Here is a 17,475-nt window from a genome sequence, read left to right on the forward strand (position 1 = left end):
TCACTCACACACGCTCACACACGCAAACTCCCAGCATGCACCGAGAGAGAGAGAGAGAGAGAGAGGTATTAGACGAGATAGCACAACAAGGACATCCCTGGACAAAGTGATGCACACACACGCTCATACGTGCACAAACATGCCATATGATTACATTATTTTTTCTTTTTTCTTTTGTTGTCTATCTTGTGCATTTTCCATTTTATGTTTGTAATTTTGTAAAATGTAAAATGTTATATAGGTGGGGGCTTGAAATAAGCCCAGTTGGCTTTTTGTCTGTGATATTAATTTATCTCTGTTGTGATTTTTATTTTATTGTTTGAATTGTGCAATTAGAATTTTTTTTTTTTTTAAGGTTTGGAAATGGAAGCTTTCAGTTAATATATTGTGCTGCAGTGCATAATATCAAACACATTTGCAATTAATCAAATCAAAAACCTTGTTATTGGATTTAAATGCCCCCTAAAGGTCTCAGGCTTTGGGGCAGTGGCGTCCAATTAGCCCTGTTCATAACCTCGTGAGCATATGAAATGCCCTCTCTTTAATAATCTCTTTAAAGCAGCAGCTGGTAACTGAAATGAACATCACTTATTGTCTTATTTGCTCAAACTGTCACTATATCCTGACAGGAGTTTGTGAGGCAGATAATCTGATTGGCATTCACCAGATTCTACCACACCAGAGGAATAACAACCAATCCTGTCAGCGCTGATCAAATATGTATTAAATGTCTGTGAAATATTTGATTGTTTTATTATTATTATTATTATGTATTTATTTATTAGATTTTTTATCAAGGATATATGTGTTTATGCCGGAACAAGAAACGCTTTGTTTAATTTGATTATATTTGTATGCTGATGTCCTGATTTGTTCTGTTTTGTTGTTTAAAAATGAAAAAAAAGAAAGAGAAAAAAAGATTGTGTTACTGCGTTGTCTATTTATTACCTCTAATGTTTTCAGGAACAACATAAATGTACAGCTTCCCCTTACTATATGCATACAGTAACTCTTTATAAATAAACTGCCGACCTGGGTTTGCTTAGCTTTTAGGTTTACTTTAACAACAACAGTACTTGGTTAGGATTAGGCAACTGGCGTTAGTAAAGTATGCAAGTTATGTGACAGAATGACGGTAAATTAATAAGCACGAACATCGGTCTACTGGGTGAAAGTCATTTGTTTGTTTGTACCCGACCATCTTCCTCTTCCTCTGTAGCTCCAACCGTCCACATGACACGGAGGCTTTTACTTTGTAGTCTCTTCCGTTTCAGCAGACACAGACTAGGTTGTCTTATAATTGAGCTAAAAAGTAAAACATGTATCCTCTGGGGAACATGAACGTCATTTTTGGAGCCGCCACACTGCTACTGCAAGCAAGGAAACAAACAGTTTGACAAAATATGCGCCTTTTGAGTTATGTATGAAAACAAATGAGTAGTAATACAAGCAATATTGGTTGTTAGAGCGAGTGAATATGCTGTGTGTGTGTGTGTGTGTGTGTGAAAGGAAAGAGACACATACACAAACACACACAGAGAGAGAGACACAGAAAGAAAGAGGGGTTGCTTTCTGTCCATCTATCACGAAAACCACAGCCTGGTCACAAGCAGTGCATTAACTAGCCATTAGGAATCGATGGTTCATCCATAATGCATTCTGGTCATAGGTACATTAAGAAGTCATGACATTAACATCTGATTGATGTCATCTGAACTGCTGGGACCAAACCCTTTTAACCAAAAAGCACAGCAGAATAAATATAGCTGCAGCAAGTCAGGGCAGAAGGAGACAAGGAAGGCACGTGGCATTAGAAGTACACACTGGGCAGCCTTTTCTTTTCTTTTCTACAGACATTTGGACATCATGTACCTTCTACACATCTGCATGCGGCACCGTCACCATGGTTATTGTGTCCATTTACGTCAATGACATTCATTTTGTGGAGTTTATTCTCTTCATTAAACTGAGCCTGGTACTGAAGAATGCATCTTCGTTGCTGCTACACAGCAGGGTCCTTATCCGTCTTTGCCTCCAAAATGGTTATTGATTGCTATCAGAGAATTGTTCTGTAATATTCCAAGCAATAATAATAATAAGATCTATTTCCCGTGTTTTTTCACCCGCAGACGACAGCGAAAGCGAACCTATCGTTGCAGCTGGTGTTTGGAACTTGTCGTGCTTTTGTCAAGTTAGTTTTTTGACTCCGGATGGTGTTTCCATGAGGTTGGGGAACTCAAAAGAGAGATCGAGATGAATGGTCCCAAACAGAAAGCAGCAGAGGTTTGGAGACATCCCGACATTTAAAACCCTGGAACGAGTCAAGCACCCACAACTCTGAATGCTATATTTCTCATACAGTAAATGGAAAGCATATCTTCATCATGTCATATGGGACTGACCATTCAAAGACAGCTCGAGATGGTCTCTCAGCCTGAGCTCACAACCTCGCTTTGACATCATCAGGGTCGTTTTCTCAGACTTGACAACGCGTGTCAATATTTAGAAATTCAGCTGCCTTTCAACAACTTTAAAATAAAGGTCTTAATCTGGACTTCAATTGTGAGCTTTGTATTCACTGGTGCAATGTGACGAACAGACCTCGTGAAGTGGAGGTCTAGTCACTGTCATTCACTGGTTTCTATACGGTTGTGAAGCTTCCAGTTCAGCATTTTGGAATGCCATCTAAAGAATGCTGAACAAGACATGTTACAATGAACTGAAAACACAGCGTGAAAGGGTTAAAGTTCTAAGACCAATGCCATGGTGGCAACCTGTCAATCACAGTAAGCCCCGCCCTAAAGCATACTCTGCTTTATGGTCTGTTTGACTCTAAATGACCATAATGTACTAAATGAACATCACGCTGTATTGAAGAAGACTTGAAACTAGAGATTGAGACCAAAAACTAATGTTTACAATGTTTACTGAGGGAATACATCAAGAGAAGTAGAGTCATTTATATAGACTTCTATACAACCAGAGGAGTCGCCCCCTGGTGGTCAAAAGAGAGAGAATGTAGCTTTAACACATGAAGCATAGACTTCTATACAACCAGAGGAGTCGCCCCCTGGTGGTCAGTAGAGAGAATGCAGCTCTAACACATGAAGCATAGACTTCTATACAACCAGAGGACTCGCCCCCTGGTGGTCAGGAGAGAGAATGCAGCTTTAACACATGAAACATAGACTTCTATACAACCAGAGGAGTCGCCCCCTTGTGGTCAGGAGAGAGAATGCAGCTCTAACACATGAAGCATAGACTTCTATACAACCAGAGGAGTCGCCCCCTGGTGGTCAGTAGAGAGAATGCAGCTTTAACACATGAAGCATAGACTTCTATACAACCAGAGGAGTCGCCCCCTGGTGGTCAGGAGAGAGAATGCAGCTTTAACACATGAAACATAGACTTCTATACAACCAGAGGAGTCGCCCCCTTGTGGTCAGGAGAGAGAATGCAGCTTTAACACATGAAACATAGACTTCTATACAACCAGAGGAGTCGCCCCCTGGTGGTCAGGAGAGAGAATGCAGCTTTAACACATGAAACATAGACTTCTATACAACCAGAGGAGTCGCCCACTTGATGGCCAACAAAAAGAATGTATGAACCGGTTGTGATTTAGTCTAAATAGAAACTTGACGTTGGAAAACATCTGCATACTGTAATCTATAAAATATGTAATCCTTAAACTGAAACTGTTTTTACTTATCATTTATTTATAAAACATTTTTTTTTTAAAGTATTACATTTAAGAATTTTTGAGCATTCCAAAAATAATGACATAGAAGCCTTTCAGGGGAGTCTGGAGGAAATAACACACAGTTTTTTAAACACAGGTAAATTATTATGGGTAATTGCTCAACTTGGGGTGGATGAATGCTTTGAATGTTTTATTCCTCTTATTTCTGTGGGGTCACAAACATCTGAAAATCACAGCGTGAGTGCGCCCCTGCACGCGCGCGACCCTCTCGTCAGTTGTTTCCTCTCTGTCCAGTAGGTGGGACTTGCAGCTCGGGAGGATGGAGTCTTCCTCTCTCTCTCTCTGCCGCCCCGTCTCCTTCTATGTCTCTCCACCATTCCCACCGTCGGGTACCAGCAACAGCGCTAGAGAGAGAGAGAGAGAGAGAGAGAGAGAGAGAGAGAGAGAGAGAGAGAGAGAGAGAGAGAGAGAGAGAGACAGAGAGAGAGAGAGAGAGATGGAGGGATGACATAAAACGATGCAGAGAGAGGAGGGAATGGAAAAGACAACCGGACCGCACGCGCTTCAGACCCCTTCATGTCATGGATCTGGATTATTTTCGGGATTTCTTGCTCCTCTTTTTTCTCTCCGGCGGTGCGTTTTTTTAAGAAAACGCGCAGGGGAGCCGTGACTGGCATCATCAAAATCCCTGCCCCCCCACCCCCCACACACGCACAGACATACACATTCACATATGGATACGCACGGACATGAAGGGAGATATGTTTTCTTCTTCTTGATTTAACATCTGGACTCCATTGAGAGAAATAAGGAGAACGCCGGTTACGCATTTGCACACCCACGTACGCGCGCAGCGGACTATGAACAGGAGGATTTGAGCCCCCCCCGCCCCCCCCCCCCCCACGTCGCAAAGTTGCGAGGAGACCTCGGATCGTGACAGCATGGATGGATTCGGCGCGTCGTTTGGCGCATTCGGCGTCCGTCGCCCCCCCGGGGTGCGCTGCTGCTGGGAGGTCGTCTTTCTGCTCAGCGTCTTCTTTGGCAACTACCTGAGCTCCCTGCTGGACTGTCCGCCCACCTGCGCCTGCTCGCCCACGGAGATCTACTGCAATAAGTCCGACAACAGCAAATTCTTCCCGCTGTCCTTCCAGGGCATCGGGAGCACCGGGAACAGCACCGGCAGCATCGAGGACCTTTTCCAGAACATCACCTCCATGTGAGTGCTGCGGCTGCTGCGGCTGCTGCTGCTGCTTGAGACCGGGCCGAGGCAAGCGTCCTGTAGCTGTGTCGGTGGTCTTCTTTAGGGTTCAGGGGGTTCTCTTTTGATTGCATGAAAACAAAGAAGATAAGAGAAAGAAACCTGCAGAGAAAACCTCCACACCTTGGTGTCTATCCTTAGAATAAAGCAAATCCAGTATTGGATATGTGTCCACGGCACATGGGCTAGCATCAACATATGTCATTGATGAGAAAAGGTTCCTCAGTTGGGGGGTGCAGCCTTTCCAATGTGCTTTTTTGAGGGTAGACTTGTGGTTTGTCTTGTGGGATGTTCACAAAAATAAACTTTTAATCATCAATGTATGTACAACAAGTAGTAGTATTAGTAGGTGGTTTCAACTATAAAGGCCTTATTTAAATCTTTAACCAGACGTGAACAAAACATTTGCCAAAACAATGTAATATTGAAATAAGGGTACAAATTGACCATTATGTTTGTGGTGTACAATGAAACATTTGAGATCCAGACTTTAGCGATGGCCAAACTGGAGGTCTTCTGTATTAGTGTCCTTATCAGGGTTGACTCAACCTTTTGGATTGTTGTGGCCCATACAAAGAAAAATATAAGGAATCATGGGCCAAAGTTATTGCGTAGTTTCCAACCAGCAAAACTAAAAAAAAATCTTCTGCTTTTAAATAATACAAAAATCAATACCGTGCCCACTTGCAATATTATGATGTTAAGTGTAAATCTGTAAAATAAGTAAAGTTTGAAATGACCAAATGTTGATTTTGTGTCCCACTTAACAGATTACAATGCAAATGTAAGATCATATCCGTAAGTCTAATGTTAAGACAAAAAAACTGAACTGGCTGAAATGGTATAATTTAAAAACAAAATTATCGGCATCTACTATGTGAAATGTACATCCAATTTATTAGAAATATGCTCAAACCATATTCTATTATTATTATTATAAATCCATACATTAGCTCTATATTTGTGTACACTAGCTTATATACTGTATGACCTGGTTGAACCAGTACTATGACACTCGGCACTGCCGTAAAAAGATTTAGAAGGCCTTCATCACATTTTTAACCTAATCTTAATCTGTGCACTTCAATTCTTCTTCAAGTCAGAGGCCTCATGTCTCAATAATTACTGTAAGAGCAAACAGAAAAGCAGAAGCAACAGACAAGTGTTTCATGTAGTTGTTTTTATCCGTCCAATCCAAGTCAATTTAGTCTTAACATGTTTAAGGGATTCTGTGGCTTTGATGTGGTTAAACGTTCAATGAGATGATCTTGTCCCATAAACCTTAAAATAGTTCACATGTCAGAGCTGGTCAATCCAGGAATGTAGTGGTCAGTAAACCATGACACTCGGCGTCAGTATGTGCCAAGAAAATTTGAAAGCACCTATAATGTATCTATGTCCCCATAAAGATGCTGAATTCTTTGTAAAATAGTACATACATGTGGTTTAAGTGGTCTTTTTTCTTGGTGTCAGGCAGTCATTTCTTGATCAGGTTTTGAAAAGCCTAAAAGATGATCCTTGTCCTTTTTTTTTTGCTACTGGAAGATGATCTGAGAGCCCCCCCCCCCCCCCCCCCCTTCCTGAATAACGTACAGCACAAAAAGCATTTCCTGATGTATTACTCTTCTCCTTCGCTCGCTGCTGTATCTCCCTAAATACCTTCTTTGTGTATCCTTTGATGACAGAGAACCGCGTGGCCCGAGAGGTAATAAGCCCAGATATCTTCAATCACCTTTTACATTGGATGATAAAAGCAGTCATGACTCAGTTGCTCACGAGCGCCAGCCTATAAGCCTAAATATCAGTTTTCTAGGGATGAACCGCCAGCCAGTCATTCAAATATCCGTGGAAGCCCGATATTCCCCTTGTGGTCACTGAATACAAACCACCACGGGCCCAAAACCCTAGATTCCCTATTTCCTTTGGGACACCGGCCTGAGAACCGCAGGAGGCCAAACTTCTCTCAAGAAATCCTCCTTCCCTTGCATGGGAAAAGTTAACAAAGACCCCAAAAACAGCAATGTATTGTTGGCTTTGATGCAGGGATTTCACAACAGCAAAAATGCAGTAGTTAATACAAATACCGGTGAAATTCAACAATTCACGATTCACAATTTGATCTATCCCTTTAATTCCCTCTCTAATATTTATTGTATAATGCTATGAGAACCTCTCCTTCTACCAACAGTATTTATTCAAGTTTGTTGCCGAAAAACAATTTTTTATAAGCCTACAAATCATGATATTCATGAAATAATTTCCCATTGCCGAATATACAATCATACTGAATAGAGCTTGAACCGATATATGTTAACTTCCAATGCAACCTCCATTAACGCTAACGAAAACAGATTCATGTTGAAATGAGCAGAAGAAAAGCTAGCTAACGTTAGCTGTTGGCAGCCAACGTTAGCTTTCCTCCCGCTAATTGCAACACAAATTAGTTGTTCAAAATGTTGTATTATCTGGGAAAAAATGGGGTGCCTCCCCTCGACGCTTACATTTTCAGATATTTTGCACGGACTTCGTACCAAAGTATAATTGTTTTTGTGACATCCTTTGTTTGATGGGATTTTTTGGTTCAGCGGTGAGGAAAACCTCTTGTCAAGACAGCGCTATGGCCAAATCAGAGGCGTCTGTAAGACAGTATAAGGTCGATAGAGTCCGTCTCACATGACAGAAATCCTTGTGTGTGTGTGTGTGGCCTCTTGTGGGATATTCCTCATGTATCATGTGTCAGCCACTTAGAAAGGGATCAGCATTCACAATCAGAACTTGTGTTAGAGCTGAATTCATTAAGTCATACTGAATAAGTCATTTTCTGTACACTCGTGGTTGATATATGTATCGAGCATTTCCATACAGTCGGTCAGTTATGAAGACATGATTTCTAAAGACACACAAAACACACATAAAACATATCCGTTTAACAAATTATCACTCAGCTGGTGCAGAACAATCCAATTTAATGTATGCATGTGCTCACTATGCATGTGCACACATGCATTTCGCTAGAACCTGACTGTTGAACACACTTCTGTTGTAGTTCGCATTGGAAACATGGAAAAAGAACAGTGACTTTCTCTGACTTTGATGCAACCTGAAGGGAACTTTGAGGCTGGAAATCCAGTCAAGTTGTTAAACCAGTTTAAGGCAACTCAGTCTAAAGAAATATTGATTCTAACGTCATTATTTCAATGTCTGAGAAGTTGCAGTCATTCTGGAGCTTGTGTGATATTATATTATCGTGTGCACACTTCCATTGTTTCTTTAACCTTTTGAAAACCGACCTATCTTTTAGGTTTCTGCTTGAAATAACATACCCAAACTAAAAAAGGTGTATCTCAGCAACCACAAAGACTATTTAAATAATGTTGGTGTTATAATAAAGGCAACCCATGTGTGCTTTTGTTCGGATGTGTAAATATTAGTATATTTGTTACTGGTTAAGAGTAAATAAAGATGAAAGACAGCAAAAGTTGAATTTTCAGGTTCGCCTAGAAAAAAAAAGCACTTTCAGGATGATTATCTCTTGGAAGGATGCAGAGCAAAGGTCAAAACCCACAGAGATCATAGCACACTATGGGACCAGTCTCTATGCAAAGTTTGACTTTGAAAAATGTACAGATAAATTAGGCAAAATGGGCATTTGGGCACAATCTGTGCAATTTGAATTTTCTTATGTACAAAACCATATATTTCACTTGTATATTACTCATGGTGTTCAATACATCAAATACAGCAGTCTTTGTTGATTAGAAGAAGAAAAATGGATAAAAAAAAGCCAAGATAAGCAACATTTGTGACTGTGAGCACTAAATCGATTCATGTTGCTGTGTTCTTTGGCTCACATCTCTGTGATGCTTTGGTGCAGAAGGAATTCCTAAAGATATTTAGAATCTGTGTTAAATCCTCTTGCTTTTTGCTGTTTTTCTGATAGCACCGAAACGTGCTGAGTGGGCTGACTCCTGACAAAATGATTATGATATAGGCAGCCAGCCAGCAGGAGCAGAAGTCAACAGTGGTGTTCAAACTGATGCTGCTGGTGTCACCATTGAGTTGCTTTATCCGATGAACTCGACTCGTCACTTTACTCTTAGGAGCAATTTAACCTTGAGCGTGCTTTAAGAAAATAAAAATATATCCAGCGCCTTGTGTGCAAAAACATTCTGACATTACGCTTCAGCTAAAATGAGCTTTTAGGAGTGTGATTTGGAGAAATCCAGTTGCTGTGTTCGTCCTCTTGGCGGTGTCATTGCAACACTTTTGTTACACTTCAGCTGAACTGCGAAGAACGAGTGTTGTAGCGCTACAAAGGAATGATCATTATCATCCTTTAACAATCAGAACCAATCCTTTGAACAGAAAACAGGCAGAACCATGGCAATGCATACAAAGGTAGCAGATGGGTGGACATGTACTTTTTAACAGTAGGCAATTATATATCTACTGAAAATCTACCTGCGTAGCTGGTTGAGGCGATTGGTCGACGTTAGGCATTGACCTCGACTAGGTAGGGTCAGGGTAGCCCATTGGTCAGGGCATAGGACCGGACCAATGGGGTTACCGGTAACTCAGCATGGACGCCTGGCCAATCCCCGCACTTAAGTGCTGCGCAGGGAGGGTCTTCAGCGGGATTCATAGTAACAGTAACAGTAGTAAGGAAGTAGAGGTGTAACGGTACGTTTAATTGTCCTAAACCATGCATCACAGTGTGCATTTAGTTTGGTACTCCATGTGACCCAGACTGTCAAAATGGTCTATTAATGTCTACGCACCAACGAGTGTTGTAGACATTAATAGACTATTTTCTGGAGCGTGGATTTCCCCCGGAAGGTTTTGCCAGCGAAGCAGCATGTTGTGAGCTGTGGCGGGCTAGTGGTCTTAGCCCCGATTAGTCGCATTAGCCAAGCTCACTTGACAACAATTTGTGTGCCGACATTGTTCAACTGAAGTCGGGATGAGCCTCAAACATCTCATTTGCGATGACATCAACCACATGTGTCACTTAGCGTAACAAAGCAACACAAATAAAAGACTGGAGGACGAGTCCTTCTCCCCACAACATTCAGGCAGCCTCAAACTGCTAATTCAGTTTCAAGTAATACTTTGGTTCTGACTAATCAAGAACCAGTACCGGTTTAAGACCGGTCCATTAGTACCCATCCCTACTGACAACAAATGGCGTAATTATAATGGAATAATGGCTCCATCGCGTCAGGCAGAATCTGTGTGTTGCACCGCACGCCTCCGGCTCAGTTCACCTCACTTGGCTTTGGCGGAGTGAAAGTGGAAAACAATGTCGACAGGGCGTCAAGATAAAAGATCGACTATTTTTTTACATGAATTTCCTTTTGCCACATTGTAGTTTTGTGTGTGTGCGTGTGTTGTCTTTCTGCTCGAAGGGATTTAACAACATTTCACCCAGCTCTCAGAGGCTGTGGTCCATCAGGTCATCGTTATGGTAAGACGCAGCAACAGCCACTGTATCCCCATGCTCTTTCCTGGGTACACTCCTATTTAAATATATTTATAAAACACAAACACACACACACACACACACACATACACCACCTCTTGTTGCATAATCAGCAGAACCAGCGGTCAGGATGGGAGCTGTTACTGCTTCCCTTGAAAGTAATAAAAAACAAAGAAACTCATCTGAGTCCGAGCCGTCCGAGCCTCTCTCTGAGTCCGAGCCTCTCTCTGAGTCCGAGCCTCTGAGTCCCTCTGAGTCCGAGCCTCTGAGTCCGAGCCTCTGAGTCCCTCTGAGTCCGAGCCTCTGAGTCCCTCTGAGTCCGAGCCTCTGAGTCCCTCTGAGTCCGAGCCTCTGAGTCCCTCTGAGTCCGAGCCTTTGAGTCCGAGCCTCTCTCTGAGTCCGATCGCTTTCTTCTGTCTGTGTGAATCGGAGCTTGTTGCCACTCACGGTGAAATGAACCCGATCTTCACGCTTCCACACACAGCGACTCACGAGAGAGGAGACTGGAGAGTCCACAGGGGAATACATCCCGGTAAAGAACCACGTGTGGGAGCTCTGCTTCAGTCAAACAGTTGAGCCTGTTTACGACAAAACAGCCACATAACTGATTGAGCATGAACCACAAGATACAATAGCAGTTTTTGGAAGGAGAAAGAAAAAAACATTGATTTACATTTATCTCACTACGGTTTCAAAGGAGAACAGAAACGGACTCCAGATAGATGATCCATCACATCGGGCCTGCTTGATTCTCATCAAACTCACTGTACGTTATTCATAAATGGCAATTAGTTGTGAAACAATTATTGCATTAGCTGACTGTTGGTCGAACAAAACTACTATTATATGATTACACTCTAAAGATGTTGGATCTTTAAACCCAAATAAACAACTGATGAATTGATAATGACCATCACTACATAAAACCCTTGAACATTTGCAATTATATGGAATCTGTGTCGAGATTAAGACTGCACTGCAACGTAAACATATTACGCTGCGACTGGTTCGCTGCAGACAAAGCCCCACGGTTCTCCTTTCAAATGACTAATCCAGGGTTTGCTATTGATAACCTACAGTTGAGGAACTGAACACCTTATTACACTTCTCCACGGGGAGAATCTCCCCAGGGGGATCCAAGTCGGCTGGGAAGGATCCTCGCCACCCTGTGTTGGCCGGCCCTCGCCACCCTGTGTTGGCCGGCCCTCGCCACCCTGTGTTGGCCAGCCCTCGCCACCCTGTGTTGGCCGGCCCTCGCCACCCTGTGTTGGCCAGCCCTCGCCACCCTGTGTTGGCCAGCCCTCGCCACCCTGTGCTGACCGGCCCTCGCCACCCTGTGCTGACCGGCCCTCGCCACCCTGTGTTGGCCGGCCCTCGCCACCCTGTGTTGGCCGACCCTCGCCACCCTGTGCTGACTAGCCCTCGCCACCTTGTCTTGGCCGACCCTCGCCACCCTGTCTTGGCCGACCCTCGCCACCCTGTGTTGGCCGACCCTCGCCACCCTGTGCTGACTGGCCCTCGCCACCTTGTCTTGGCCGACCCTCGCCACCCTGTGTTGGCCGGCCCTCGCCACCCTGTGCTGACCGGCCCTCGCCACCCTGTGTTGACTGGCCCTCGCCACCCTGTGCTGACCGGCCCTCGCCACCCTGTGCTGACCGGCCCTCGCCACCCTGTGCAGGCTGGCCCTCGCCACCCTGTGCTGACCGGCCCTCGCCACCCTGTGCAGGCTGGCCCTCGCCACCCTGTGCTGACCAGCCCTCGCCACCCTGTGTTGGCCGGCCCTGTCGCCACTCTGTGCCAGGCGCATCTCCTCGATGTTTGGTGCGCCGCTACCGAGCTCTTGGTCGGCTGGGACCTCGTAACTTCAGCGGAGCTCTCGGTACAAACGTCAACAGACTGTCCTGGTGCGACGTGTGCGAAGGGACTCTGAGTCTCTGGACACATCAGGAAGTCTGTAGAAAGACCTGCAACTGCTGTGTAAAGTTCAGCGCGTTGCAAGTTATTTTTTGTCGAGTCTTTTTGTCTTGTCGACGGCTGAGTGTTTTGAACACGAGCATGGATCTCCCCCCCCCCCCCCCCCCCCCAGTTCTACCTTCAGCTGGCAGCAGCCAACACACATCACAGTGCATTAGGATCACACAGCGAAGCAAATTAAATGGCAAAAGAAAGAAAAAGAAAACGAGAGCTGAAACTGGAAGAAGAATATCAGTCGCCGTTATCTTTCAAACAGAAGGGTGGAGGGAAATAAGGAGACTTAAAGAGATTCCGTGACGTGTTTGACGCTGATGATTTTGTGAGAACAAAACCTCATTTCCTTATTAATCCGTTTTGCAGCTGAAAAGAGGCCGCTGCGGCAGTGATTCCTGTCTCCGCCCACCACTGTGCGTAGGAGAGTCCAACACGGGGGCTGCTTCCACACCGAGTGCTTGTTTTTTCACGCCAGTCACAGGGAATTTAGTGAAATGAGCAGAAAAACCCAGAAATTGAGAGGCGCGTTGCGATAAGGCTGCTTTGTTTTTTATTTAATGTCCCCGGGAAAGGGAGCGAAAGCGTGAAAAAAGGGGGGGGGGGGGGGGGGAGGAGAGAGAAACAGTTTGATGTGGGGGAAGGAGAGAGCGAGGGAGGAGATTGGTACAGCTGAGAGAAAAGGGAGATAAAAGAAGAGGGAGAGTGTACCGGGCTGCATCAGCACCACATACATGGACCCCTGTGCACACACTTATTTCCCGTCACTTTCTTTTCTTTTCTTTACTGAAACCAAAAGGAGGTTTCTTTTGTGACATTTGGCAGTTGGAGTGTCAGTGGGGGCGGCGGTCGGAGGCCTCCAAGAGAATTCTTCACAGCGGTCCAGTCATGAAAGAGTCCCGGACCGTGATCTAAATGCTTTAATGCTTCACTCGTTTTTTTGCTTTCTTTTGGGCCCACGTTCTGGAGCGAGTGAAAAGAGTTCTGCCACTGGAAGACGTTGTCTCTCCTCTCCGTGATACGTAGCCGAAGTAGCCGAGCCAAGGACTTCATTCCATCCCCATAGTGGGATGGAATGAAGTCCTTTATAGGTATCGGTAGCACTTGTAATGCAGTTTCTCTTCTATTTGCTCATGTGTAAAGATATATTTCTCTGAAATATTTTTGCCACCATGCCAGGACAGTGAGAATGTAATTTGACCTCGTTCACTGGAACGACTGAGGGTGAACAATGAAAAACTCCACACGTAGCTATAAGTATAAATGTCAATATGCAGCTCAAACATTCAGCTCAGCCTCCCTTTGTCTCAGCGCAGAGAGCCCAAAACATCGGAAGTCAATGATGCTTTTGCACATTTTACACCAAAAGTGAATTCAAGAGGATGTTCAAATGCACTTTTCAGCTCGTGTTGCCACAATATTGCTATTATGAGAAAAGAATAGAATTTAAATAAAAGGATTAAACGCAAAACAAATGCTGCCTTAAACCCTCACCACCCCCACCGCTCGGTGCATGTCACGGTAAGTGATAATATTAGCCTGGCAAAGCATAAAAGCTTCACAAATTGTTCCATAATTCAGGCCCAAGTGTGTTTGTAACTCGTGCATTTTTTAAATGATTATCAGCAGAATAGCTCTGCAGCGTAATTAACTTTATGATATTAAACAAGGTGAGCTTTCAATGTGGTGACCTAGCCAGTCACCTTGGTGCCATCAACCCCCCCTCCCTCCCCCCACACACACTCTGAGGCCTTAACAGAATAAATGACCCACTGTGCTTACGCTATGTTAGAATATCCAATAACATTAACAGTCATTATGTACCACGTCAATGTGACAGCCCACATCATGTCAGCCACATTGCTGAGTGTGTGTGAGTTTTAGCTGGCTATTTTCTTCCTCTGTGCTCATCAGAACTTAGCGAGGTGCAGACTGAACTAATTAAAAAAGACATTTCAGGATCATCTGAACCACGCATGTCACTGTTATTTAATTTTTCTTTTGAAAAAAGGACAATATTGTGATGTACACATATTCCTACATTAATACCCAACATTCAGGACCTGACGTGGGGTTTGGCACATACAACCGTTTCTATTGAATGTAGGCTGCCACCACAGTTGAGGCCTTTACACAGGGGTGGTGACAGATAGATGCCCCCTGTGGCTGCTGGGTCACAGTGCATTCATGTTCATGAGCGGGTGCCTGACAAGGGCCACCAGTGGCCGAATGCTAGTAGCTGCCAGCACAGCATATATAATATTACTATATATGATATTTAAGACTTTAGGGCTAAAATGTTGCACCATGGAGCTGTCCACGCTGTGACCTATAGCAGTAAGACACCGGGAACACGGCACACTATCCGCCTGGGTAAAGATGATAATGCCTTTATATCGCTATATTCATGTTGTCAAACATCTGATTTCATTGAGGGGACAAACAAGACGCAGACCGGCTATTTTAAATGAATACTGCCATACTGTGCGTGGCTATTCAATAACCCAAATAACAGCGTCACCACGTCTCACAGCGGTTTCCACGCTGCACCTGTCGGCCGGCAACACGCCATCAGAAAACCCTGACCGCGTGCCGCGTGTCCTCCTCGGTAACAAAACGCATTATGACAGAACGTCAATGGCCGAGGGGCGCTGACGTCAATATTAAAATGCTGTTAATTATGAAAATGCAAAAAATTAAAATCTATATTTTCTCCAGTAATGCACTAATGCTGTCTGACAATGTCAATAATTTGCGGGATTATGGATCACAAACAACTCACATGGGTGTCTGAGGCCTGAGGCACAGGTGGCTTTTACTGCAGTTATCGACTTTTATTAGATGAGCAATTTGTGGTGTAAAACAGCCTTTGAAATATTAAAAATAGGGCCCCCAGGATCACAGTGCGCATCCTCTGACTCCTGGTCGTGTTCCTGCGACATCGGCATAGCAACGTCGTCATGTTCCCCGATCTCATCAGAACAATGGAACAAACGCTGGACTGATGTTTGGTTTGTCGTTGGCGGTAGATTCTTTTATCTGTGAGTGCGTTTGCTCACGTGTGTGTGTGTGTGTGTGTGTGTGTGTTGGGGGGGGGGGGGGGGGGGGGGGGTAAAGTAGGTCCAGCCTTCTATCTCAGTGATTGCCAGCTACACGTACTGAGTGAGTGTGCAGAAGGTGATGATGTGTGGCTTATAGTGTGTTACTATGCTGTGTGTGTGTGTGTGTGTGTGTGTGTGTGTGTGTGTGTGTGTGTAGGTTACGCTGATGTATGAATTCTTGTGGTTCATGGCAATGAATCACTTCCCACACATAATAAGGTCACACACACACACAACCTTGTGCTTCTATCTTTGTGAGGACCATCACTGACATAATGCTCTCCCGGGCCCCTTACAATGATCCAACCTAAACCTGAACCACATTCTAAACTGAACCTTAACACCAAGTCTGATCCCTCAAACAGGGTTTATGGTCTGTCCCAAAGTGAGAACAGGCTCAAATATTCTTACAAAGACAGCATTTTCTCTATTGTATCTTAGCCTCTATCTCTCTCCTTTGGTTGTTCGTTCATTTTCAAGAAACTCCATGATTGAATAACAGATTAACAATTACAAAATATATTTATACTTTCTGTCATAGTGCCCCTTGACTAACAGTTAACTCTACAGTTATTCCTACTCATTATTTTAAAAAGTTGCCTTTGATCTCACGCAAATATTCTTTCAATTCATAACATGTTTACATGGATTACATACATTTATTTTCCTCCAAATTGTTAAAGTAAAACTCTCCCCCCTTTCAAAATGTCTATATGTTTTGATTTTCTTACACTATTTTCTTACCTTTTAAAGACACAACTTAATGCTACAAAACATGTTGTCTGCGCATTCACTGACGTTTCACCTCAAGCTCTAACCTGAACCCTCAAACCGGCCTTTTGAAGGTCCCAAAGTGAGAATCAGATCAAATGTCCACACGTTCACAAATTGTTCTCACTCTGAAGGACGAAAACTCACATTGGTCCTCACAAAGATATCTGCACAGGCACACACACACACACACAGTACTTTGTCACCATTGATCATAGGTTTCCAGTCTGTGCTATCAGTTAAATATGGAGGTTAGAGACAAGGATGTAATGTGTACCATAAAGCTTCCATCATCATCCAGGTCAGTGTTAATGCGTTTGGTTCCTCGGGGTGAATACATAACTCATTTCACTCACTCCATATGTGTGGGGAAAGTGGATGACAGCGCCCCCTGCTTGCCGGTCTTGTTCCTGAGGGCTGACAAGAGGTTTATTCCCGCTATGGAAGTGGTTGGAACTGTCAGGAGAGGTTGTGCCTCTTCTTCCTCACCCAGCTGTGCTACTTGGAACTCAAACATCCAGGGATGAGATCCAAAAGGTATTTCACTGAATATCCCTTTATTTCATTTGTGGTTACGCTGAGGGGAAACTTCCCGGGGAAAGACAGTATGAACCAATAGGGAGGCGTCTGGACAGGAAGTGTTGACGATATAAAACCAAATAAAGACCAGTAGATAAATAGATGGTAGAGCAGAACTGATTTCAAATCATCTTGGAACGAGAAAGAAAGAGAACATTTGCATCAACATCAGATTACAATGTGAACAGATCAGAAGAAATATGATAAATGTACTCATACTATTTCTGATTTGCTCCAGCTTCAGTGTGGGAGCTTTTACTTACGTTCTCAGTTTGAATAGAGGGAGTGGGTTTGTTTGTTTTCTGAGTAATGTAACAGATTTAGACTCACTGTTACGTGAGGGTGTCTTTGCATATGCAAGCAGAGGCCCCACCAGGCTTCATAATCAGCGGTGGTGACCTGTGTAGACTCTGCTCACACACCCTGAGGTCTGTACAACCAAGACTCCACCTCGTGAGACACGGGTGTGTTTGCCCTCCCACTGCAGGCCTCACCGACTGGTTCTTGTGCTGGCTCAGGCTCACCTCCAGATCAAAGGTTTTGGAAGACACAATCAGAAAAATAATCACTGCTTTGCATCATGGTGTGTGTGTGTGTGTGTGTGTGTGTGTGTGTGGAC

General features: G+C 44.0%; 1 protein-coding gene across 1 annotated transcript in view; it reads left to right on the forward strand.

The window, feature by feature from the left end:
- Positions 1 to 4,644: 4,644 nt before the first annotated feature.
- The window catches only part of LOC117732328 (NT-3 growth factor receptor-like), a 174,868-nt gene continuing 162,037 nt past the window's right edge, over positions 4,645 to 17,475 (forward strand). The window contains exon 1 of the mRNA XM_034535220.1: positions 4,645 to 4,919. Within this exon, the coding sequence (XP_034391111.1) occupies positions 4,645 to 4,919 (275 nt within the window). The remainder of the gene's footprint in view (positions 4,920 to 17,475) is intronic.

Source organism: Cyclopterus lumpus, chromosome 6 (assembly GCF_009769545.1).
Source record: "Cyclopterus lumpus isolate fCycLum1 chromosome 6, fCycLum1.pri, whole genome shotgun sequence".
Classification (NCBI taxonomy): domain Eukaryota; kingdom Metazoa; phylum Chordata; class Actinopteri; order Perciformes; family Cyclopteridae; genus Cyclopterus; species Cyclopterus lumpus.